We start from the raw sequence: 23,871 nt of genomic DNA on the forward strand, positions 1-23,871 counted from the left end.
CCTGGCCTCCTCCTCCCCCGGCAAGTCTATGATGAGAGGATGAGGATACCGTAGGAGGAGGGAGTGCGGATGGATGCAGCGGGATCAGTAGCAGGTTGCCTCAGCTAATCCGGTTCAAACTAGTTCTACTTTGCATATGCCTCTGCAGCTCTGCAAGGCTGGCCACTTTCACAAAGAGCTAACAGCTACAATATAGTTAATATCTTCTTCCGACTGAAACACATTGAGTAGTTTTCATGATTACGGTGCCAAGGAAACCGTTATTGCATAATATTCCATAACCATGCGGCAGTGATGCGCAATAACGGTGCTGCAGACTTCATTGAAACATTTTGTTTTTTTACTAATATGGACATGAAGGCTAATGTTTCCCACCTGTATCCAACTGTAAATCACCCTTATATTCTTCACCCCCTAATCATAATATTGAAAAATAAAAGCACACGCAAATAATGGCATCACTTTTGTTCATAAGAGCTTGACTGTATACCAGTCACGGTTAATTACAGGGAGTGTCGGGGGACAACAAAGGGCCGGAAGGATCATTATCATCATCATCACCACCGCCGCCGCCACAGTCGTGCGTAAAGCCGGGATTGTCGTCGCTCGTGCTTAAAGTGTACGGTGCAAGTTGCCGACAGATGGGCTAATGGGATGTTCCAGATGCGCAGTAAGGCGAGATATAATCTCCATGTTAAACCGGTGTATGACAGGAGCAGGGTTACAAAGCGAAGGGAAGCCGTGGAGGAATCACTGCAGTGCAGCAGAGCTGTCAGTCAACAGGCAGAGGAGGCTGCTCCACTGATGGGCCCAGACATAAGGGCGACTACTAGCTGAAATCAAAGCTGTGTAGTGTCCTCTTAATGTCGATTCAAATCAGAATATAAACTCATGTCTTACATCAGGATCCTTTCCACCCACTCATTGTCACTTTAGCTTTTTTTTATCTGCGCAACGACGGAGATGTCCATCGTTGTGAGGCATCTCTGACAGAGTCAAGGCAAATTCGAACTAGTTCCCCTCAAATTTAGTGTAAACCAACATAACATTTTTTTATAAGCTACAATTAAATAATATAAATACATTATTAACAGCATGAGCATTTCATAAGCTCCCGTCGCCTTGTTGCAGTGTATCACAGTGTGGGGATCCTCCTCATTGAAACACATTATAAAGACAAGCCTGTTCAGAAACAACCTCTCTACGCAACCTCGCCATCACACACACTTCTCATGGGCCCCCATCCTCAAAATAGGTTACACACGTCGCCGGTACACACAAGCCTGTTCAGATGCAGTGAGAGCGAGTGTGTCTGTCTCTCCCTCCTCCATCAGCATATAACGGCGCAACGCTTCCACCAATCTGTGCAGCGAGAGGAGCACCCCAACCCCTGAACCTGAATCTACCCGCCCTGCCGGCTTATAAATACTGCTTGAATAACACCGGCAAGTCGTCAGAAACGCTCAGGGTTGCAGCAGAACACCCCCCTTCGTCTTATATCCCCTTCATCGTTTCTCTGTTTTTTAAGAATATCTCACACATCATCCATTTCACCCTCATTCTTCCCCCTTTTCCGAACTGTAGTTGTTGTTGCGGCCAGTTGCATGCATTTTACGTCTCCCAAAATGGTTTGCGAGACTAAAATTGTTGCGGATGAACACGATGCTATACCTGGGACCAAAAAAGAGTCGATCATGTGGAGCTCTACTCCGTCCAGCGCAGCTCTGAACCCCTCCGAGGAAACGGATGTGAGAAAAGATGCGGTTTTTATCCGCGAGTTCGAGTGCGGGGATCAAGAGGAGGTGCGGCGCATCTTTTATGAGGGCATTATGGAGAGGATACCCAATACGGCGTTTAGGGGGCTCAGGCAGCAGCCCAAGACTCAGTTTTTATATGCTCTTCTGACAGGTAAGTACCCCCATTGCCTTGCAATATGCGCTCTACACCGGTTTATTTATTCCCATGTCAGCTTTCAGACCCACTTTTCTAAATTCAACATATTACCTCACATCAATTATGTAGCCTATATGAGTTATTTCTCTAGCTCACATCACATTGGATAACATCGCTGTTGCGCCTTTGTTGGATGGTGGCATCCCAATGTGATTTCTTTAAAGAAAGTGTCTTATATCCCACATATATCTAACGTCCAGTTAAATCGAAGTCTGTTAAAGCACCTCAGCGGGCCAACGCGGCTCTTTCCGCCAGCACACACCGGCATGTTGCTCATCATGCAACAAAAGGCATGGCCAGCTAGGCGCATGGTGCACGTGTATAACCGGTGGGCCTGCTGATGATGTGATGACATGCCGGTGCCGTGAATGAATGAGTGAATGAAATTGAGGATTGGCCCACGGGGTGCGCGCATATGCACGTACCCAAAAAAAGTAAACCCCCGCGCACCCCAACACACATTAATATCCCCAGCGGCGCGCACACGCTCCGCCTCTGCACAGCAGCCTCTGCGCCAGTCATGCTCTGATGTCGCCTGGCTTTTGTTGATGTTGCAGAAAGCCCCATGTATCGTGACCGGTGCCGTTACGCACGTAAAATAACAAACTGTTAAATAATCAAAAACTTTTGGCCTGAACTGTGTTAGTTTGGCGTTAATTAGACTGCTGTTAATTAGACTCAATGAGTCTTAGGGACACTGTTTGACAAAATTCTCTATCAAGTCCCTACCCCCTGTATTTCCGCGCTGATGTTTGACACCACGCTGGGGTGCAGTGGAGTAAACTAACTAGTTGCTGCATGCCACGGAACAACATGCTATGCAGCATCCAGCCTGCTTGTTAGTTTCCCTGTGCGCCCCCCAGCGTTACATCCAACTAATTACTTCAGTATGGACTGAACTGGTTTGATGAACTCAATACTAACATGTACTCTCTACTCTAAGTTTTACCCTGTCATATTTTGTGTTTCTGCAGCAATACTAATGTGCACAATGTGTACAATGTGCTTCACAGTTTGATGAAAGCCACTGAGTGAAACTAATCCTAATCTCTCTTTATGAAAAATGTTCATGTTTCCACCATTATAACAGGATTTGATGCAACTATTTCACTTTATTGATGTTAAAAAATGTCATCTTGCCTCTGTTCTTCTATGTTTGTGTCTGTGTGGGGTCAAATTCCGCCAAAATCAAACATGTGATTCTCTTTTCTGACAGGTTTCGTTTATTTTTCTTCCATTTCTCCATAGTAATGTGCTTTTTCGTGACCAATTCCTTCATTCTGACCTGCTGTGCGCCCCTCATTCTCATGGGTGCGCGCTACTACTACAGCAGGAAAGTTATCCACGGTTATCTGGACTGTGCTCTGCACACGGACATGGCTGACATAGAGGCTTATTACATGAAACCCACAGGTAAGACGAGGGAGAAATATCACTGTCCTCATTGCAGTGTGACTTATGAAACACATACACGTTGTCTGGTTTGTCAGTTGGCAATGCTCCACCACCAGTGTTGATTTAAAACAAGAAAAGAAGAAGATAAATCTGAGGTATATAAAAAAACTCTACTTTTAAAAGTTAGCTCTAAAACTTTGCTGCAAAGACAAAACCCCTGAAGAACTACATGAAAGGCAGTGAACCTAAACATGAACCTGTTAACTAGCTCGGTCTAGAGAGTCTTTATGCAATCCAGAGGCAACTCATCAAATATACAGCTCCTCTCTCTGCTTTCCTTCTCTTCCACCCCTCCTCCCTCCCGTCTCTTTCTCCACTCCTTCCCCCACTTGCTTCCTCTCTGAGCTCCGCTTGGTCACGGGCAGGGAGGAGAGGTTACATTACAGCGCTATTGATCGCACTAAGGAAACTGCTGATACACTTTCTGCAGTATACGAGGTGTCGGCAAGGCCCATTTCTTCCACTAAAGTTTCTAATTTGAAAATTCAATCATCTCAAACAATTAATGCTCTCCAGGAGTCAAGTTTTGGGTGTGAGCGATAGCCAGCCACAAACATGACACACTGCCCTGTAACTTTTCGGACACATTTATTCCCTGTTAACCCAAACCACGTGGCCAATATCAAAAGCAGGTGTTGGTTAAGCCGGTCAATTGCCCCCCGTTGTCACTTTCTCTCCAACATTGTGCCCTCTGGCCTGGTAATCCACTGCATACACAATTGCAATTTAGCATTCCCATTATTGGTGAAGGGCCGAGATGGTTTAGTGGGGGTCAGGCACCACTGCTCTTGGACAATGCTAATGATTATATCCACGCAAACTGAATGGGCCCAGGGGGGCGATCACCTGGGCACCAATGTGCAGTGCTGATTGAGAGGCACATCTCACGTCACTGTCCTTTGGTGTGTGTTGTTATGTGTGTGGCACGTAAGACGTAGACATCTGTGATTATCTACAGATTTTTTTAAACAAAAATTGGAAGTGTTCTTATTTTACATTAGAGGTATAAAAATGTTTTCTCTGTGCTCTTCGCTCTAGTTTAAGGTGGGCGGGGCTCAATTGGAAAGAGGTGATGTCACGTACTTCCATGCACCAATCAGAATGTAGCAACATTTTAATCAAAATCTGATGATTGGTTGGTAGCTAAATCAATCAAGCCAGAGTAAGCTGAGTTTTCTATTCCCCCTCCCCCCAAAAACAGAACATTAACTCTTATGTTTTGCTTATTTGTCATGAATATTCAATCTAGAAAGAAAAATATATTTGAAACCAAGCTTTCCGGGTTTTTAAGCTTATAGTTTGGAGGAGAATCATGGTCTCTCCAAAATAAACCAGGAAATCCTTCTGTCATCAATAAGCTTGCTAGCAACAGAAAAAGAAAAAAGACAGAATTAAAGAAAATGTCTATCAGTGATTTACCTGAACGACGGGATGAAAATTAGTCTCATAAATTGATTCATTGATTGATATTGTACTTGCTAAGATCAGATAGTAAGGGCTACTCGACAACCCAAAAACTGTTGACCATTGGGATTTGGCTCTGCAAACTAGCTTTCATTACTACAAGGAGCTATGCTTAGAACTAAATCTTCCAATCTGCACTAAAACAGTGTATGCTAGATTGTGTTTTCTCTATTTGTAAGGCAACACCTCAGATCCCAGCATCCACAATGAACACTGGGTAGGCGTGCTGTAGGAATGAGTGAAACAAGTTGGAAATGGACTTAAAATGGAAAGAAATTATCTCTGCAATTCTAGACATATTGAGGAGAAATGTTTTTGCAAGAAGGCAACATAAGAATGGTAAATAAGATGTTAATATGAATGTGTTTGTGTGCGTCTTTGGGTGCATGAAAACTTGTGTGGTGTTTATTAACAGAGATGTCTCGTGGGGGATGATAAATCTGATCATCCCAGAATATGAACAATGTATTAACTTTAATGACAGGAAGAAAGAGGGGATACTTGTAGCGTTCCCCACTCCTTACATTTTTTGACCAGTACCGAAATGCAAATTAACTAAACTCTAATAAGTGGACACTGACCACAGAATGCTTGGAAAATAGAGGAACACTAACTAATCTGACTGGAGCCACGTATTCCTGTACACGTTGAATAACTACACCAATTTATACGCTTATCTCCTATGTGAATATTGTGATTGATCACTCTGCTGCCCCTTAAGGCCAGCTGTCACTTCTTTAACATGCCACATAAAATGAGTGGGCGTGTGTGTGTGGGAGAGAGGCTGTAAAGCAAGTTGAAGTTACCATGGCTGGGAGTATAAATGTATAATAATAATGGATGTATAAAAAAAGACAAAAGCGTGTTTCCTTAACAAAAATTGAGGCGCGGATATGGTTATATACACATATTAAACTGAATGATTAAAGCTGAATTTTAAACAAAATAGACACATTTGAAACTGTGATTTGGCACAACTCTTAACTGCTTAAAATCCATTATATGAATTCAACAGTTCAATAAGAGTTTGACAAATTGAAACTGATGCTGGCACAAATCTTTTTGCACACTCTGACTCCTCCTTCTTCCATGTATCTTTCTCTGTCCTTCCTTGAATGCGATAAACCAATAATGACTCAATCTGCCAATCAATATGTTCACCACTGGTATGTTAACAACTAAAGGGCATTTGCTGAAAGAAACTGTAATTAATGAAAAAAAACTTTTCGACAAACTATTTCTCTCACAGAAAACTAAATCAAAATGTTTTTACTTTATCCCTGATTCCTTGAACTAATTTCAGATAATCTCTTTGCACTTCTTCAAACAAGATTTGCAAGTCCCCACAAACAAGAAAATCTGATTTTTACATGTCAAGGGCTACAAAGCTATCATTGATTTTAGTTTTAACCTTCCAAATCTTTAGTAAGCAGCAAAAAGTCATTAACAGTTGTAGAATTTAATATTTTAAATTCTACAACTGTTAATGACTTTTTAGGCAACAGCAACAAACACCATCTTTGTTAATGTGATTGCTTCTGGCACCTTATGCGCCAGTGTTTCTCACTGTATCACAGGACTGGTTCATGTCAGCACCTATACCTTCAAATAGTGTGCACGTGTTCATTTTGTACCTCTCATAGGAAATGAATGTTGGAGTTACAGCTATCATTATTATGACTCTGCATTACTTAATCGCATAGGGCCAGGACACCAAAAGTGGGCATATTTTAAATAGCTTTAGTGCAAAGGGAAACCAACTGTAAACACTGAAAGAAAGAGGTTTCCCCTCATGTTCAAGCAGTAGGCAGACAAGATACCCCTTTCCTTGCACCATTGACTTGCTCAATCACTATAGGTTACTCTGAAGCGGCTTAAAAAGTGAATGTAATATTATGAGGGCAACACTAGACATTGAGCCAAATCCCCCATGCTGAAAGTCATACCCACTCAGTAATACTGGCTGTTTAATGAGGCGTCATGACCATTGCACGGCCTCATCAATGCAGGCAACATTAAAAAAAACTGCAAGTCTCAGACTCATTATGGCTCTATGTGTGTGTGTGTGTGTATGTGTGTTGAGCTGTGCTTATTTTAGCTCTGAACGACAGAGAGTGAAGATAGTGAAAGAGAGTGGAAAAATGTGTAAGGTGGGAAAGACAAGAGCGCTTGATAGAAAATAGGGGCATCCGGGGGAGGGGTTTGTTCCTCAACTATATGATATATTTTGTGTTTGTTTGAGAAAAACATAAATAATCAGTTTGGTAAGCACACAGACAAAGGGATCTCCTGGGTACATTTCTGACACCTTTTGATTAACGAGGAATCTTCTTTTTATCCTCTCCTCTCTTATCCATCCCTCTTGTTGAAGTTCAGCCTTTCTGTCTCCCACCAGTATCGCTCCGCTTCCTCCCCTTCCTCTGTAGTTCTCATCTACGCTGAAGGTGCAGAGGACGTGATGCAGTGGCCAACTGGGTTATCCATCATCCTGTCACAGAGGAAGTGATGTTTCCTCCGAGCCATCAGTCTCTTTCAAAAACAGAAAAAAAAAAAACAGAAAAATGTAATTTACTATTCATTCGTTCATTCATCAGTAGCAGCGGACAATTATGTTACTACTACACTACTTATTGTTACTCTGTAGTTACACAAGTTAAATTAACTCAGATATTATTGTACACATTCACAAACAGATTTACAAAAAAAAAGAATTAAGTGCTGAAACAAGTATTCAAAAAAAATCAATCATTTAAGTATTTTTCCGGAAAAAAACTAATAATTAATTATAAAACAAGCAACATTGGCAATAAGTTGCAGCCCTAGTAAAGTGACAATATTAGAGAAATTCTTTGACATTTTGGGAAGTATGTTTTTCTTTTCGAACGTAGAGTTAAATGAGAAGCCGGATCCCACTGTTATGTTTGCACGCTAAATATTGAGCTAAAGCCAGCAGCCTGATTAGCTTAGCATTAAGACTAGAAACGGGGAAACCTCTAGCCTCTCTCTCTGTAAAGGCCGTGACACACTAAACTGATAATCGGCTGTTGGACAATCTGGCGAGGTCAGTGACTCGAGTCTGTTTGGTGTGTTCCGTGCTGTCGGAGGGGCCGTCGGCCTTCATTTTGGCCGACTGGACATGCTCAGTTGGAAGGCGGTCACTGCCGGCAGTCGGATTCAAATGACCAATCTGATTGGTCCAGTGCTAGCCCGGAAACAAGGAGAGGGATGAGTTTGACTAGAGTCTCTCAAAATCGGACGAAAGTCTTTTAAACTGACCTTAATCGATCTGAAATGAAGACAGATTCAGCAACTGCATGGCCTGTTTCTTGCTTAAAATGTTTTCAAAAACACATTTCGGTGAACTATTTTAGTAAAATTTGAGACTGTATTCTGAACAAGCCGCCTTGACAGTCTTGACTTTGAATTTCCGGAGAAGCTAGACCCACGTGACACGTTTGTCCAATTGGCTGCAGGTTTTCATTTTTGGGCGGCATTACAGATTAACGCCACATGCTGTTATGTCTCGTTGGTTTGGTGTGTTCCAAGGCACTTTTTTGACCAACTCGGAAAGACTGCCTTTTCTCCCGAGGATTGGCCGTCTGGTTGGTGTGTCAGGGGCATAACACATCAATTCTCTGATAGTTGATTTACATATAAATCACATAATTGTTTTTGTAGCCTGTCACAATGTTAGCCACGTTGTTACGTCACTGGGCGACTCTGCTGTTCCCATCCTTGACATACTGAGGAACTGAAGAACTCATCAGTCCATTACTTTGTATGCTGCAAGTACATGAACACGTGAATCTTTTGTCTATTCAGCGTTTTGAGAGCCAATCATTAATAATGCATTGCAGTCTCACTACCCTCGGCCTTTGTTTCACATTCTGCGTGAATCAATACTGAACAAAGACACTCGTTGGAAAGAGTAGGGGACGAGTCAACAGCAGCTTCATTATCGGCAGCATTTTGGATTTTCTCACTTCCTCGACTCTCTGGTGACCAATCATAATGCTTGATCGCTACTGATAAGCAACTTAAAGCCTGTTATCAATAAATGTGTTATTAACTTTATAGTCTATAGTTTAAAAGAGATTTGTTCAGTTTGGTCTTGATTTACACAGCACAAGTAAAAGTAGGGATGTAATAGATTTTGCATGTTGGTGTGAAGCCCAGCCTGGTGGCCTGAAGGGAGAGAGGGGCTTCTTAGGCTGTAGCAGCCATGTAAACAATGGCATGTACACAGCAAAGTGTAGCATGTGTGTAAAATGTGGGCTCTACTTGCATGCTTGCATACAAACAAACATGCATAGATGCACTGACGGGCAGAAAGGCAGTAAAACCAACAGTAAAGGGCCAGATAATGCATTCCTCTAAGCTAATGGAAAGGTGCACGCTGTAGGAGTTTAGTGTGACAGCACATAGATCAATGCAACACTTTCCTACACACATTGAATTTAGCTTTAAGGCCGAGTCGTTGGTAAATACTACTGTAAATCCGGGCTTCAATACACAATGACTATGCATTTTATGTAATTGTTGTGTGTACATATCAGAAAAGTGTCTCCTGTGTCTGACAGTCTCTTCCTCTTATCTTCATTTGTCCGTGACGGAGGACTGCTGAATTTAGGGTTACACATGACAAGCTAATCCATAATCTGACCAGAGGAGGAGGATGTGTCCATGTGTGTGTTTTTATGGAAGGGCATGAGGCAGGGTGTGTGTGTGTTGTATAGGACCATAGAACACTCTGAAGATCACTTTCAAAAGAATTTTAAGCATTTCTTCTTAAAATTGAAAGTTGTACATTAAAATAAGAAAATGAAGACATAAAGAACAGTACAAAGACACAAAGATGTTGTCAAAATTGATTGTTAGGATAGAAAATGATGCTTTAACATAGTCTGATATTGCACCACATGTATACAAGGTAGAAATGTTAGCACTAGATACATTCTGCAGTGATGCAACAGTTTTGATTCAGAGCCACTACTGAAAGATACATCTTAAGTGTGCCATGCAACAATGACACATATGCGGAAACATAATAACACATAAAAAGAAACAGGCTAGAGCTAACGAGCTTTTGTCAGGGCTTACACCCATAGTGCTCAGGACAGACAAGTGAACGACAGCACAGTAAGGCTGCGTCTAGACTGAATGCTTATTGAATTAATTATCCATCCCTCCCTCCCTGAAGGAAAAGAGAATAATCTTGTTAGACACCATAAAAACTATTCCTGTGTGTGTGCGCAAGTGTGTGATTTTTTATACATGGTTCATATCATATCAGCCAGTACTTAACACTCCCACACACACGTACGGAGGCATATTAATATACCTGTGAAGAGGTTAAAGAAATTAGATTTGTCACAATAAGAATATAGTAATCAGATTTTTGCTTGTGTAAGAATTGTTATGAATGATTTTGAGTGATATGAGTTCTTTCTCCCTCTTTTGCCTTCCTTCTCTGGCCTGTCTTGAGATCATCTGTATTCTTCAGGTCCCCTCCCCCTTCTGTAATAATGGTAGATTTAATGTCCTCCCTCCCCCCGTCGTGTTTGTATGCCCAAGCAGCAATAATGGATCCTTTCAGGCTCATCGCTATTAATGTTAACATGGATGCCGTGCCTTCCTCCTCTACTCACTCACTCTTTCTTTTTCTTTATTGTCCCTCTTTTTCTCCCTGTTTTTCTACTCCTTTTATTATGTTAAGAAAGCTTATACAAACCAATACATGAGTTGTACTTTGTATTAACACTATATTAAGCTCTACTCTAGCAATGCACTGCTGTGTTGGAGCATCAGAAGGCTTATTGGCTTGATCAACACAACAGGAAAAGGTTGAGGCCTCTTTTTGGAAAAGTGTCTTATTCATTCCCTCTCTAATCTTGTGGCAACATGACAGACTAAACAGCTCCTCCTTCTTGACTTGTAAGAGGAGTACTAGGAAAGAGATGGGGGTAATCAGGTAGATAAGAAGAAAGATATAAAGAAAAGAGAGTGGCTTAATCCAAAAATATCAACCATTCCACAACCTTACAGTAGAGTTACAACTTTAGGTGAGGATGGAATTTTTAAATATTTTACACTTTTTTTCTCAATATTCTCTTTGAGGTCAAACTCTTGACTACTCAACTATTTCCCTCAACAAGAGAAAGACACAATAAAGTTTGGTAATTTGGTCATAAACCAAAGTATTGGACAAGCAGAAATTTTGAACTGACCATGACTCTGTTTGGAAAGTTATTATTGTAACATTTCAATCCAAACCACAAATTTCAACCTGCTGGTGTTGTTAGAGGAAGGATCAAGGTCTTATTTAACCTTAATTTAACCAGGTAGACCGTTGGGAAAAGGTTCTCCTTTGCAACGGCGACCTGGCCAAGAGAAACATAAGCGTACAAGACAACATACAGTTTTTACATTTAATATAGTACAAGAAAACAGAACACAATAGGCTACATAAATACAGATTAAGTAGGCATTTCAAAGCCAGTGCAAAGTGAGGTGTAAGTGAGTCCATGTGTGAAAGCGGTATGATGATAACACAACATTAATAAACAATCTATAGCACTGCTGAGATGTAGTAAAGAGTCAAAGTACAGATAGTGGATTCATACTCTGGGGAACACAATGCAATGCTTCCTGTTATTAATCTGGAACAAAGTGGTTAATCCATTTCATTCTAGAGAATTACACACAGCTTCACTCATGCAGTTAGTAGTTAGGTGCCTTGCCTAAGAGAGGCTTTACAAGGGTTGTTGAGGGAAACAGAAGAGTGTCACTCTTTCACCTTCCTCACATTTTCCAAGTAAGTCTTGGGATAGCAAATGGCAACCCAATACGCAGCATATGCAACAGTATGCCTCAAAGCACCCCTTATTTGGGATAGAACATGACATTACAGTTGCAGATCTGCAGACTTGATGAGAGTCCGGAGCAGCATAATCTCATATAAAATGCCCCTTGAAACATAACGTTATGCCTCCTCCTCTAATGCGGTGTTTTCATCGTATGATACGGCTCTGCTTGAGTTAATTTTTGTACCAGGTTCTTTTCTCTTTTCGTTTACCACTGCGGATAGTAACTCTCAGGTGTAGATTCTATGCCGTGACATTATCTCCAACGCGGCACTCACTGGAACATGTCTGGGTGTGTGCATTTGTGGATTTCCTGTGTCGCGCTAGTGACCATTCTCTCTGACAGTCAGTGTTCTGCAGTGTTTAAACTCCACCTTCTACTATCCACTCAGCTCCCTTGGAACCTTGACCGAGGTGGTACCAAGAACAGTGTACTATCTACAACATTTGCTAATGAAAATGTTAGAATAACTACTAATGTGAAATGAACTGTACTGGACTGCTTGGTGGAAATGCAGGATAACTTTTTCTCTCTTTTTTCTTTTTTGTATGTGAGCGTCTGTCTCTATCTTCCTAACTCCACAAAGTGCAGTTCCCAGCACAATTAATAGCTCGCTAAATCCATGCAGTTTAATAGCACTAGTGTCAGATTCAGCAGACGTGATGCTCCTTGAGCAGTGATGTCAGATGTCAAAATATCCTGCTGAGCTTTCACACAAAAAAGCAGAGTCAGAGGGTGGAAGAGGGGCTAACAGAGTTAAGTAATACACAGTCTGATAGGCAGACAGGCACATGGGCGGTTGGTGTGCGTGCTTTCCTGTGCTATCCTCATTCCTGGCATAGGCTCAGTTCAGACAGATGGTCAGGAGGGCTTTATGGAAGCATATTTCCCCCTCCTATGCAAACACCCACCCATCCACACACATGTACACACGCACAATCATAATAATGCCGACAGAGTACCACAGGAGTTGAGACTGCAGATTTATATAATAACACATCCTTCCATAGTATAAGTGAAGGCCAAAAGACACTTAACTACCCAGAACTTTGTAAACCTGAGGCGTACAGACAATCATCCATCAAAGCTCCGCATAATTACCTTCACACTTTGACGGCCCCCAAATGGCAGTAAGAAATGATTGATGCTTTTTGTTTTAAAGGACTTTTATTATAGAGAAATGTAATGTCAGTAAACTGCAGAGTGATCTGACTTGCATTTTTTCGGAAACCGCAAATGAGACAAAATTCTGGATTAGTTGAATTTCCTCAGCAGCGTCTCCATGCCTGACGTCAAAATTTGATTTAGCCAGACAGAGTGAATCTATAAAGTTTCAACTGAGGTAGTAACAAGATGCTCTTATGTGCTGTTTATGGTTATAAAGGATTTTTCCCTTATGAGATTACAGGCTAGTGAGAAGGCACTGAAAATCTTAAGCAGAAGATGAAGAAAGCCCAACACAAGCATGTTTTTCATATTCTCTTAGGTCTTGCACATATGAAAGGGTTTCTTCTATAAAATATTTTACCGCAAAAGTGGTTGAAAGACATTTATTGCGACCCAAAAGAAGTGCGAAATAAAGCCAGGTTGAATGGTAACAATCCACCTGAACTCAAGTGATTTCATAATGCGAGCTCTGATTGATCCCACATGTGGTTTTACAGTGGGCAGGGGGTTAACATTAGCATATGGTTGCTGCCTTTAGCCTATTAGTAAAACACCGGTTGCAGACAATCTCCCAGTGATCCCATACCCCTGTCTCTCTACTCTACTCAGGTTTTCTTGTTGCCGCGGCAACATACATGACAGTTGTTTGATCCAGTAACGGAAGCCTTCGGATCAGCTTAACACATGCCTGCAGGGGCATCAAACCCCTCCTAACACACAGCACTCCAGCAGAAGCATGATGTTAATGCCATTGCCTGTTTGAGTTTGTGTGCGTGTGTGCGCGTGTATGTTTTTGTGTGTGTGTTCTTTACGTCGTGTGTGTACGAGTGAGGGATTCAGCAGGATGAAACAAAGAGGGGGTTGTGTAAAGGCAAGGTAAGACAGAGTAAACACAGAGAGAGAATTAGGTTTCAGAGCTCATGGACAGAGGGACAGATTTTTACTGTCCGCAGATCAGACAGGTTTACTGCATCTATAACAAACATATGGCATTTTAGTACAGAACTATGTAACCTCTGCAAACATGTGTACATACTGCTGACATTGATAGAGAGGCGATTTAAGCATGGTTACCTAATCAAAAGCAGAATGTTGAGAGGGTAATTTTCCTTGAAAGGTTACGATCGGTTTAGGAAAGCAAGGGCATGCACCTCTGCGCTATGTTCGTCTTTTTAAAGTCCCTGATTAAGATTCAAAGGGGAATAATTTCAAAACACGTTAGTCGGTTCTTTGTAAACTAGTTATCTTTCCAGGCTAATGTGGGGACTATTAATAATAGAGGGATTTCAAAATCTAGCTCTGAAGAACTAAACGTAAAAGCTTAGTTCACATTGTTTTTATTATTATAATCACTGAAAATGGCATTCAAAGATAAAAAGAAGTTTCATTTACAAACATAATCACTCTGTCAAAGTGAACAGCTTAGAAAATTGCAGCAAAAATATAGATATAAAAAAATAAAAACGAGCTTTAAGTAGTACTCTGGTGGAGGAGCATTGTCTGCTGATGTCTGTATCTTCACTGGTCTAACCTTGTTTGTCTGAATGAGTGTTATTAGTCTCTTTATCCGTCTGTCTGTCTGTCACCAGTGTCTGATATATCAACTCTGGGATTCAGCAAGTAATCATACAATGTGAGCTTTCCTGTCTATGCAGACTTTACATGACAATGTAGGGCTTGTAAATAAGATCAAATCCTGCAACAAGATCAAGTAAACTAACTAAACTTTATATCTAATCCCCCCAAAAAACTTGCCTGTCTCTGTCCTGTGAAATCAGCGCTTCTGCTCCACTACACTGTGAGCCCCAAGTGACCGCTCGGTCATGCCTTTTTCAGACTCTGGTCTCTGCCCTCCTCATTTACTCCCTGCACCCCTTCTTCTGTTCTCTCTCCTCTCAGAGCATTGAAGCCATTATGACATGATGCAACATGTTGCTAATGGAAACACAGGATGTTCATTTTGATTTTGGTTCTAAACACTAATTTTACTACCGTTGTCCTTCCAGTTATACCTTTCATCCATCCATCACAATGCATATTTGGTCAAATAAGCCCGGTGTGATTGTGTACAAACGTTTTACTGCACTAGTATTTGGATTCAATATATCTGTCAGAGATTTGGAATGTGGTCTTTAGCTTCACAGTACATGGGTGCAGCTGAGCTTGAGGGTTAGGGTACCCTTTAGTACATCTACAGAAAATATATTTTTCTTTGATCAAGACACACAACAAGACTAAAACATTGCAGTAATGACCTTAATGCTTTAGGCCCCGGCCTTTACCTTTATTTAATTTTGGGAAATATGATAATTTTCTTTCTTGCTGAGAGTTAGGTGAGAAGATTGATACCACTGTTAATCTTCTCATCTAACTCTGCAACATTTCCCAGAATGTTGACCTATGCCTTTAAGTGTTTAATTTTAAATCTAGCCTTAGCAGCAGCCTGTTCATACAAACATAATTTAATCAAACATATTGTTGTTGTTTTGTTTCTGTCAGGCTCCTGTTTCTGGGTGGCAGTGCTCGACGGACATGTGGTGGGGATCGTGGCAGCGAAAGGCCGCGAGGATGACAACCGGGTGGAGCTGCGGCGCATGTCGGTGGACTCTCGGTACCGCGGCAAAGGCATTGCAAAGGCACTGGGTCGTCGTGTTCTGGAGTTTGCCATGCGCAACAACTATGCTGCTGTGGTCCTCGGCACGACGGCTGTCAAATTGGCTGCTCACAAGCTGTACGAGTCGCTGGGCTTCCGCCGAACGGGCCAGAGCGAGGACTACAGGCTCCCCGGGATGAACCGCTCACCACTAGAGAGGCTCTTCTTCCAGATCCGCTACAGCCGCTACCGCCTGCAGCTCCGTGAGGAGTGAGAGGTGACAGGGAGGGAGAGAGAGAGAGAGGGGGAGATGGAGAAAGAGAGGGGCGGAGAGAGAGAGAGAGAGAGCAACGACCCTCCTTCACCCGAGAGCCCCGACTGCATCCTCTCCTCTGACAGCTTTTATTTATTTTGTGTCATTAGAGATAACTTTGAGTACTTAACACTTCTACTATTTCATCTTTAAAGTCATTAACTCTTTCTTTCTTTTATGCTTTTGTTGCTGTTGTTTTTGTATTATACTTCTACATTTTAAATAAGTTTCCTCTTTTTTATTAAGCTATGTTTTGTACCTTTGCTCCTCCCTTTTCATTTTGGGAGAAACTGAAAGGCTTTTATAGAAGACATCTAACTGGCACCCCAACTAGGCACCCTCCCCTGGTCCTTTGGTTTTAAGATGATGTGATCAATACTCCCATTCATTACTGCTCCACAACGCCCTCTTTACCCCTCCCCCATTAACTCAAGCCCTCCCTTCCCTCCCACATTCTCCTTATTTCCCCACAGCAAAATTCAACAGACGGGTGTAGATGCAGGAGAGTGCAATGAGACATTTACATTCTGTGTCACTGGGGGAGGAAAGAACAATGGATGGTTTGGGAGGGGCAGATATTGCTTCCTCAAGAGAAAAACACAAAAAGTGGTGGGGGAGCTTGTGGTACACACTCTCTTTTAGCTCTTCAATGTAACATTTTGTGTGTGCATTGTGGGCATGCATGCTCACACAAACAAGTAATTTGACTTTTAGCCAGTCTCTCTCAAGACACCATATTGAAGCACAGCGAGAGTGTGGTACCAACCCCCATAGTGAGAGAGATGGATGACGGGATGGTCACCGGAATATGCACTGTGTATCCTGCCTCCTAGACAGACATGGATAAACACAGTACATCTTCCTCACACGACCTCCTCTTCATTCCTCTTACAGATTCTTTTATTTGGATCTCTCCTTCCTATTGTTTCATTAATCATGGCGTTTCTCACTGGAGCTGTGGAGAGGGTCTCTGATTGGTTGAGGTGACAGGAGGATGGAGCTTTCTTGCTAACAGATCCCAAGATACAATATAGCTGCATGTCAGAGCGTGTGTGTGTGAGTGATTGTTGAGATTATGTGATTGTGTGTGATTTTGATGAGGCTATGGTCATTACACTGTGCCACAACAGCGTATGATGAACAATTTACAATTTGCTTTTGTGCTATGAGTCCAGTATTATCTAAGTAAACCACTACTTTCTTTGTCTACTTAACATACATAAATTGTTTACTGAGTGAAGAAATATACATTCTAACATTTTGAATATGTTTAGTATTTGAATGATCATAAGTAATTTTATAACTTTAAACACATATTACCACATTGTAATATGCAAATTTGACTGTGAAAACTACGACAATTACAAAGTAGCCGCAGCTTTCACTCCACAGACTTAATCCAGGCTATTGGGGAACAACTTGGGTAAGACATGACTACTAGCAATACTTGCAAACCTACAGTCCATGACTAAGCACAAACCGCAAATAATTATTTAAACTAACATATTGGCATTAGTATTCCCCCTTCTCCATGTATTTATATCGTGTATACAGGTGAAAACTCATGTAGCAAACAAAACATCCAAGTTTCTCCCATAACACCTCTCTCCATCTCCATCCTCTGACCATACAACCAGCAGTAGATTCAGCTATCCACGACTCTGAGCCTTAGTTATCTCATCATACCATTTGTAAAAAGTAAAATATAAATCAAAATACAACCAAAAAAAATCACATAAGATGAAAAAAAATGAAAAAACATTTAATACAAATGTAATCATCATGAAGTTAATGACCCTCCTTGCCTTGCTGCCCCCCCCCCCTCAAAACTCTCTCTACTACCCATTCATGAATCTGTCTGCAACCCTGGGCTAGACCCCACACCTTCCATCTGAACCCTCCACTGACTTTCCCTATGCCAGGCCCCACCCAATTCCCACCCATCTCTGCATGCGCCACAGAGCCTTGCTGCACTGCTTTTATTATTCCATTAGAAGCTTGGTGGATGAAGCCTAGACCCTGAGCCCCTACTCTGATGTCATCTAGGCAGTGTGACGCTCTGGGACAGGCTGGTGCCAGGTTGCAAGAGTGATGTATGGTTGGACGAGTGTGGGTGCGATTCAGAAAACACAGAAAGTGAGAGGTAAAATTTGTTTATGTGTGTGTGTGTGTGTTTGTTCAGAGTTGGTGCAGAGTCACTCACTAATTGTAGCACCGTCTGGATGACATCATGCCTGCCAGCCAACCAACTGTAGAATGCAAAAAGCAATGCAAGTGTGGCATGCCTCTGTATCCAGTGTGTATGGTGCCTGCCCTGGAAAAGTTTAGAAAAAAAATTAACTAATTTATAAACTAAACTATATATATATATATATATATATATATATATGTGTGTATATATGTATATATTAAAGAAAATAAGCTTCTTTTTTAAAGTGAAAATATAAAAGAAATGTGTGTTACTTTGTTTGAAAAAAGCAAAGAAAATTGTATTATTTGCATGAAATGTGTCTTTGAATCAAACAATTTTAAGGGAGAAACTCCTAGCACATGGCATACAGTGGAAATGTAGATGTGTCTTTTTTATAATGGTTAATTTTATTTGAAATTATTAAAAATAATTATCTGGGAGTGAAATTATTACCAGCCACATGCCAGTTCTCATAAATCTTTTGGAGATAGTTGTATCCCTTTCTTAAAGCCTCGCTTAATTTGAAAGTGGATATTAATATTCAAATTTATCTGTCACTGGCTGGCGGAAAAAAAAGTTAGTTTCCTTCCTTGATCAAAGTGGGAGTGAGGGCATATGTCTGAAAGCTTCAGCTCCTATTCTATTAAACCAGCTTGTGGTGAAGATCCCAAACACTTTTCAGAACTAAGAATGATGCAAAAGATAAACATGTTTTTTCCATGCAGTGCATATAATATATATTTCATCCACTAAAGTCATTTGCCAAGTTTATCATATGCAGATAAAGGAAATGCAGGTTGCAGGATAGTGTAATGGTTTGCAGTGATGGTCAAGACTGGTTTAGACTTTGCTCCAGCTGACAAAGGCAATAGCTGCTTCTTGTTAAAAATGTCCTCAAACGCCAGACTGACCTATCTGTGTCAGCTAACTGGGTAAAATTTACAATACATACCTGATTGATTTTTTTATTATTCGGTATGTATACAGTCAACTTTAGCTATTTAAAGCTATTCAGAGGCTTATTTATGTCAAGTCCCCTTCCCTTTCTTTGTTTAAGCCATGTCTAGAGGAGGTTTAGCTACTGACAACATATTTGTCTTTTAATTAGAGCCAACGGAAGTTTTCTCTTTGAAATTCTACAAAGTAGAAGCAAGGCACACATCATGCACTGAAAACATCAACCATTATTGTTTTAAAAAATGCATCAGATGTTTTCATAGAGGAACACGTTGAGGATGCCTCACACCACCTTGATGCATCTGCTTTGTACTTGGTTGTTGCTGGAGAATCAATAGAGAACCAGACTGTATTTTGTGACATATCTTTTCAACAGCTACCACTGGCCTTCACATTGTATTTACAAACTTCCTATGACGCTAAGGGGGAAAATTAGGATACAGCCAAACTAAAGAATGAACACAAAATATGACATCACAGTTGTGAAATGTAAGTGCCAGTGGTGCTGAGGCTTTAGATTGAAACAACACAGCAGACACATTTGGAGTGTCAAGTAATTTATGTTAGTTATTGCTGCCAGTGTGTTTAGGTCCTTACTAAATGACTCAACCCATTCTTTGTAAGACTTGGGTGAGGTCTGAAGCTTAAGAGTGAGATGTGGGCTTTGCTGAGGTGGATTGTAAAAAACAAACTGTGGTATGGATCTTGTTGAAGAATGTGAAGTCTGTCAACTCTGAGCCAATTCTGCTGCTGCCAATCACAGTTTTTGCCTGCTGAAATTCAAAATACTCCATGTATGTTTTTGGGAGAAACTATTATCCATACTGGTACATATTCTGAAAAAAGGTAATATCCTTCAAAAAGCCTTTGCCAAGGCCTTATACACCAGAATCAAACGCTGGAGTTTAAATACCTTGTGGACTGCATGGCTTCACTTATTTAAGGGGTGACTTTGAATTGTAAAGATGAAGTGCACTGACTATAATGCATTTATTTCAAGTCTGAGCAATGTCTGTTTTCTATTTAATGTGAATACTATGCCCTCTAAAGTCTCACCTCCCATTTAAACCTGGTAATGCATACTTAATGTTAGAATGTAGTAATTAAACTGTATGCAACTTCTACCAGAGTTTACATTAAGTTATAAACCATTCCTCTGAAATGTTCTGCTGATGTACAATCCAAAACCATTCTCACACGTTTTTATTTGGTTTTCTGTGGTTTGTTTGAGTGCAAGTTTGCTGTCCTATTGGTTGAGGTTTGAGATAGTATGCTGCATACAGGCCTCTCCTGCTGGTGAAGGCTCTTTTAGTTTTGAGTGCTTTAGAACCCAAAAATGATCATCGGATGCTCTCTGATGGCAGACACAGAGGCACAAGCTGAGTTAAAAAGCAAAAAAATCCTGGTCACATTAAATTCTGGCCGTTAAACTAATCAAACGGTAAAAATATCAGTATTAGTATTTCATTTGGTTTATCTACTGGAGCATAGAATTAAAAACTGCACAAATGTACAGATCCTGTGGGTGTGATGTGTTGATGGTGTCCATGCTTAACAGCCTTGGGCCCAAACACTCACAGGCATGAATGTAAACTGCTAACATTTAAGGTCTTAGAAAGATTTTTGTTTTATATCTTTTCTGGTTGTTTTTTTACTTTATGAATGAGAAGGATAAAGGAAAAAAGTAAAAAGCAGCTATTGTTTATTTTACTAAGTGACTAAACCACTACATTAGATGTTAGACATTTAGTGTGATTGTAAATAGCCGTATTTCTGCTTGTTGTTAATGTATTATTTACTGCAACCTGTCATCTTTGCCGGTTTTAACCAATCCTGATGGAGTTCATTTTTGTCTCAGAAGATGGCTGTCGCATGGAATGTTCCACCTACCATAGAGGGGGAGGGGCGAGGGAGGAATGTGCCACATTGGCAGTTAAATAGGGGTGTGTGGTGGGACTGCAGGAGGAGGTCTGCAGCAACAGAGCTCCATAGCATGGACTCCCTCTCTCTCTCTCTACCTCTGGTGAGGAATTTGCTCCACTGTGGTGAATAAATAAGGACTTACTCTAGACTGAGGCCACGGGTGCCAAGAACACATAAGCACTTGTAGCACAACTGTGTCTTGTTTTGCTATTAAAGTACAGATAGTTTTGATTTTTTACATTTCCTATGAAGAATATGGATAAAGTTTCTCTTTTTCCTGTATTGACTGTATGTATCATAAGCATATATACAAGACATGATACCATACTGTATAATTCACATTATGACCCATGGCTAATTTTTGAGGTGAAAATTTGCCAAAGGCGACAGTAATTTCTGCATTTTGTTCCATATGCGGCTATGTATTGTTCAACACAATCCTGTACTTATTTGGTATTATTTGGATAGAAAAAAACCTGCCCACGTGCCATCTAACCAAGCAATAAATACAAACAGACAACCACAAAATAATGCTTAATATGCATATTATCAACAACGATTTTATTAAAACATGAAATGCTGCATTGATGTGATATCCCTTATACTGTACCAATTAGTGGCAGTGATGCATCACATTATTTGCATTGCAACATTACCACTCATTACATCGAAGCCTGAAGGGGTGTTTGATTGTAACATGTTTTTGTTTTTTGTATTTTTTCTTTACAAAGAGGTGTCAAAGATGTGTTTTTAAAACTTGAAGTTGAAGTATACAGGTGTACCTCTGCAAATGTGTACAGATGTCAATAGGAACTGACAAGAGGGGGATAATGGATGCTAAAGATTGAGCAGTTCAAGCAGACAGGAATTAGATGGTGCTGCCCCCATTCTGAAAGTGCAATTTGCTGTAGCCTCTTAGCTGAGCTTTTATTTAGCCACAAAGACTTTTGACTTAACTTGTACAACTGAGACATGCAGTGCAACTTCACCACCACAACTCTGTCAGTACAAATTGAAAAATAATCAATTCAAAATCAATCAATGCAATGCAAGAATCACAAATCATAAGCATGGTTCTCACGAGTAAGATCCAAAGTATTTTTTTTATCTGCAAATTAGCTACTGTAAAGTTGTAAAGTATATTTTACTGTAAAAAGCATCTTGGGTCATATTTACTCCTGCAGATTCAAAATATTTACCATCTATATTTTAAAGATATTTACAGCACTAATAAAGAGATTATTGAGTATTGCAGGTGTCTTCCTCTGTATTAGCTCTAAACAATCCCATACTGACTAATGACACAATGACTAATAAAACACTTTCAGGGGCTACAGAGTGAGCCATCTTAGCCTTGGTGTCTCTATCCCAGGCTGACGGGTTCAGACACAGCCTTCCTTGTCCTGTCTGTCTGCTTGAACTCTCAAGCCACCAGAGAGAGAGCCAAGAACACTGCAACAGCAGCAGGTCTGTTAGCTTATAGCACACACCAGCCATGGCCATGAATATCAGTGGCTCTGGACTGAGCTATCTAGCTTTTGCAGACTGCTTCATTGCAAGGGGTTTCTGTCTGCCCTGGAGCCCTGTCATGGCTGTTGTCTGTTGCCAGGAAACCGACCCACACAAAGCACAGCATGGGATTGATATGCAGCCACACTGTGGGGAGGCAGTCAGGTCAACAATCTATCTATCTAAAGCAATCTATGATAGAGGAATGGAATGAGGGATTGATACATAATTGGATGAGATTGATGGACTTGGGGGGAAGGGAGTTAAATGGTCTTTGTGGGAAATTCGAAAACCTGAGGGTAGGACAGGGGTGCTTTGGCTACGGTGAGGAATTTGAGAGAAGAGGCCCCATGTAAACTAGAGCAGTGAGAAAATAGTGGCAGAGAGGTTACAGTATCGGAGAAAGAGAGGAATAGCAGGGTCAAAATGACAGACAGGTATCGTGTGGGGTAAGATTCTCATTTAATAGAGTAATAAGGTTATGTATGATGTGATGATTTAGCAGATTTCGTAATTCCCAGGGAGACAGTGCTTGAGGTGAAGAGACATGTTTGTAGGTTCAACCAGTCTGCCCAACCTCAGTGAGACTGCAGTGACAACCTGGTCTTTATTGGGGTCTATTAGCCTTCAGTTCCCTTTCTGTCATTCCTTTGGAAGACTGCTGTATTACCACACCAGGATTACTATTATTATTGTGATTATTAACCTTTTCTTTTATACTGACAAACACTTGGAACACTGTATAGATGTAAAGATGGGATTTCCTGCATTATGATGATTGAAACATGGATGTGCATATATTGTATCAATTAAAAATGGTGATGCATTAAGCTTTTATATGTTGCAACAGTTGATTGATTTTTGTCATACTTGCCAAGAGAGCAGAGAAGAAAAGGTTAAATGATAGAGCATAATCTGAGATAAATATTAGATTTGAAGTGATATAAGTGTAAGCAATCACAGCCGAGAGGATATGTGCTGCAGGGTCTACTTACAAATCTGACGGGTCGCCATGGCAGCTAGGGAAACTCATGCTGTTGCCCTTGACAACTGGAGTCTTCGGAGGGACCCTTGGGCCTTTGCTGCTGTTAATGGCACAGGTCATTAAATTGAAGGCATCATTTCTTCAAATGAACATAATCATAAGGTCATTCATATCATTAAAGCGAAACCTTTAAGAAATAGAATGGAGGCATACAACGGATCGCAATCATGCATTTTCCTGTTTTTTATTTATAAAAGTAGAAGATAACAGGCATTATGTGATATTTATTCCTCTCCCTAATATGCCTTGCTGGCTGATTATTTTAACGGGTGACATAAACAAAAATGTACTACAACTGAAATAAATCAGTTTTTACATTTTTTTTTTTTTTTAACCTCAATACCTACTTTGAACACCCTTACTCCTAATTTCACTGTGCCTTCTAGAAATTGCACATACCAGTCTCACGCTCCCCTGTGAAAGGGAGGGACGGCCTT

At 40.8% G+C, this 23,871-nt stretch overlaps 1 protein-coding gene across 2 annotated transcripts; it reads left to right on the top strand.

Annotated features, from left to right (window-relative positions):
- The first annotated feature begins 1,293 nt into the window (after positions 1–1,293).
- nat8l (N-acetyltransferase 8-like) lies at positions 1,294–23,226 on the top strand. Of its 2 annotated transcripts, XM_034901188.1 has the most exons (3): positions 1,306–1,908; positions 3,202–3,366; positions 15,403–23,226. In XM_034901188.1, exons 1-3 carry the CDS (start codon positions 1,605–1,607, stop codon positions 15,768–15,770), a joined length of 837 nt encoding a protein of 278 aa, XP_034757079.1. In that variant the 5' UTR covers positions 1,306–1,604; the 3' UTR covers positions 15,771–23,226. The 2 variants fall into 2 exon arrangements, with proteins under 2 accessions (XP_034757080.1, XP_034757079.1); XM_034901189.1 differs by lacking the exon at positions 3,202–3,366 and having other exon boundaries at positions 1,294–1,908.
- Positions 23,227–23,871: the final 645 nt, after the last annotated feature.

Source organism: Etheostoma cragini, chromosome 19, assembly GCF_013103735.1.
Source record: "Etheostoma cragini isolate CJK2018 chromosome 19, CSU_Ecrag_1.0, whole genome shotgun sequence".
NCBI classification, from domain to species: domain Eukaryota; kingdom Metazoa; phylum Chordata; class Actinopteri; order Perciformes; family Percidae; genus Etheostoma; species Etheostoma cragini.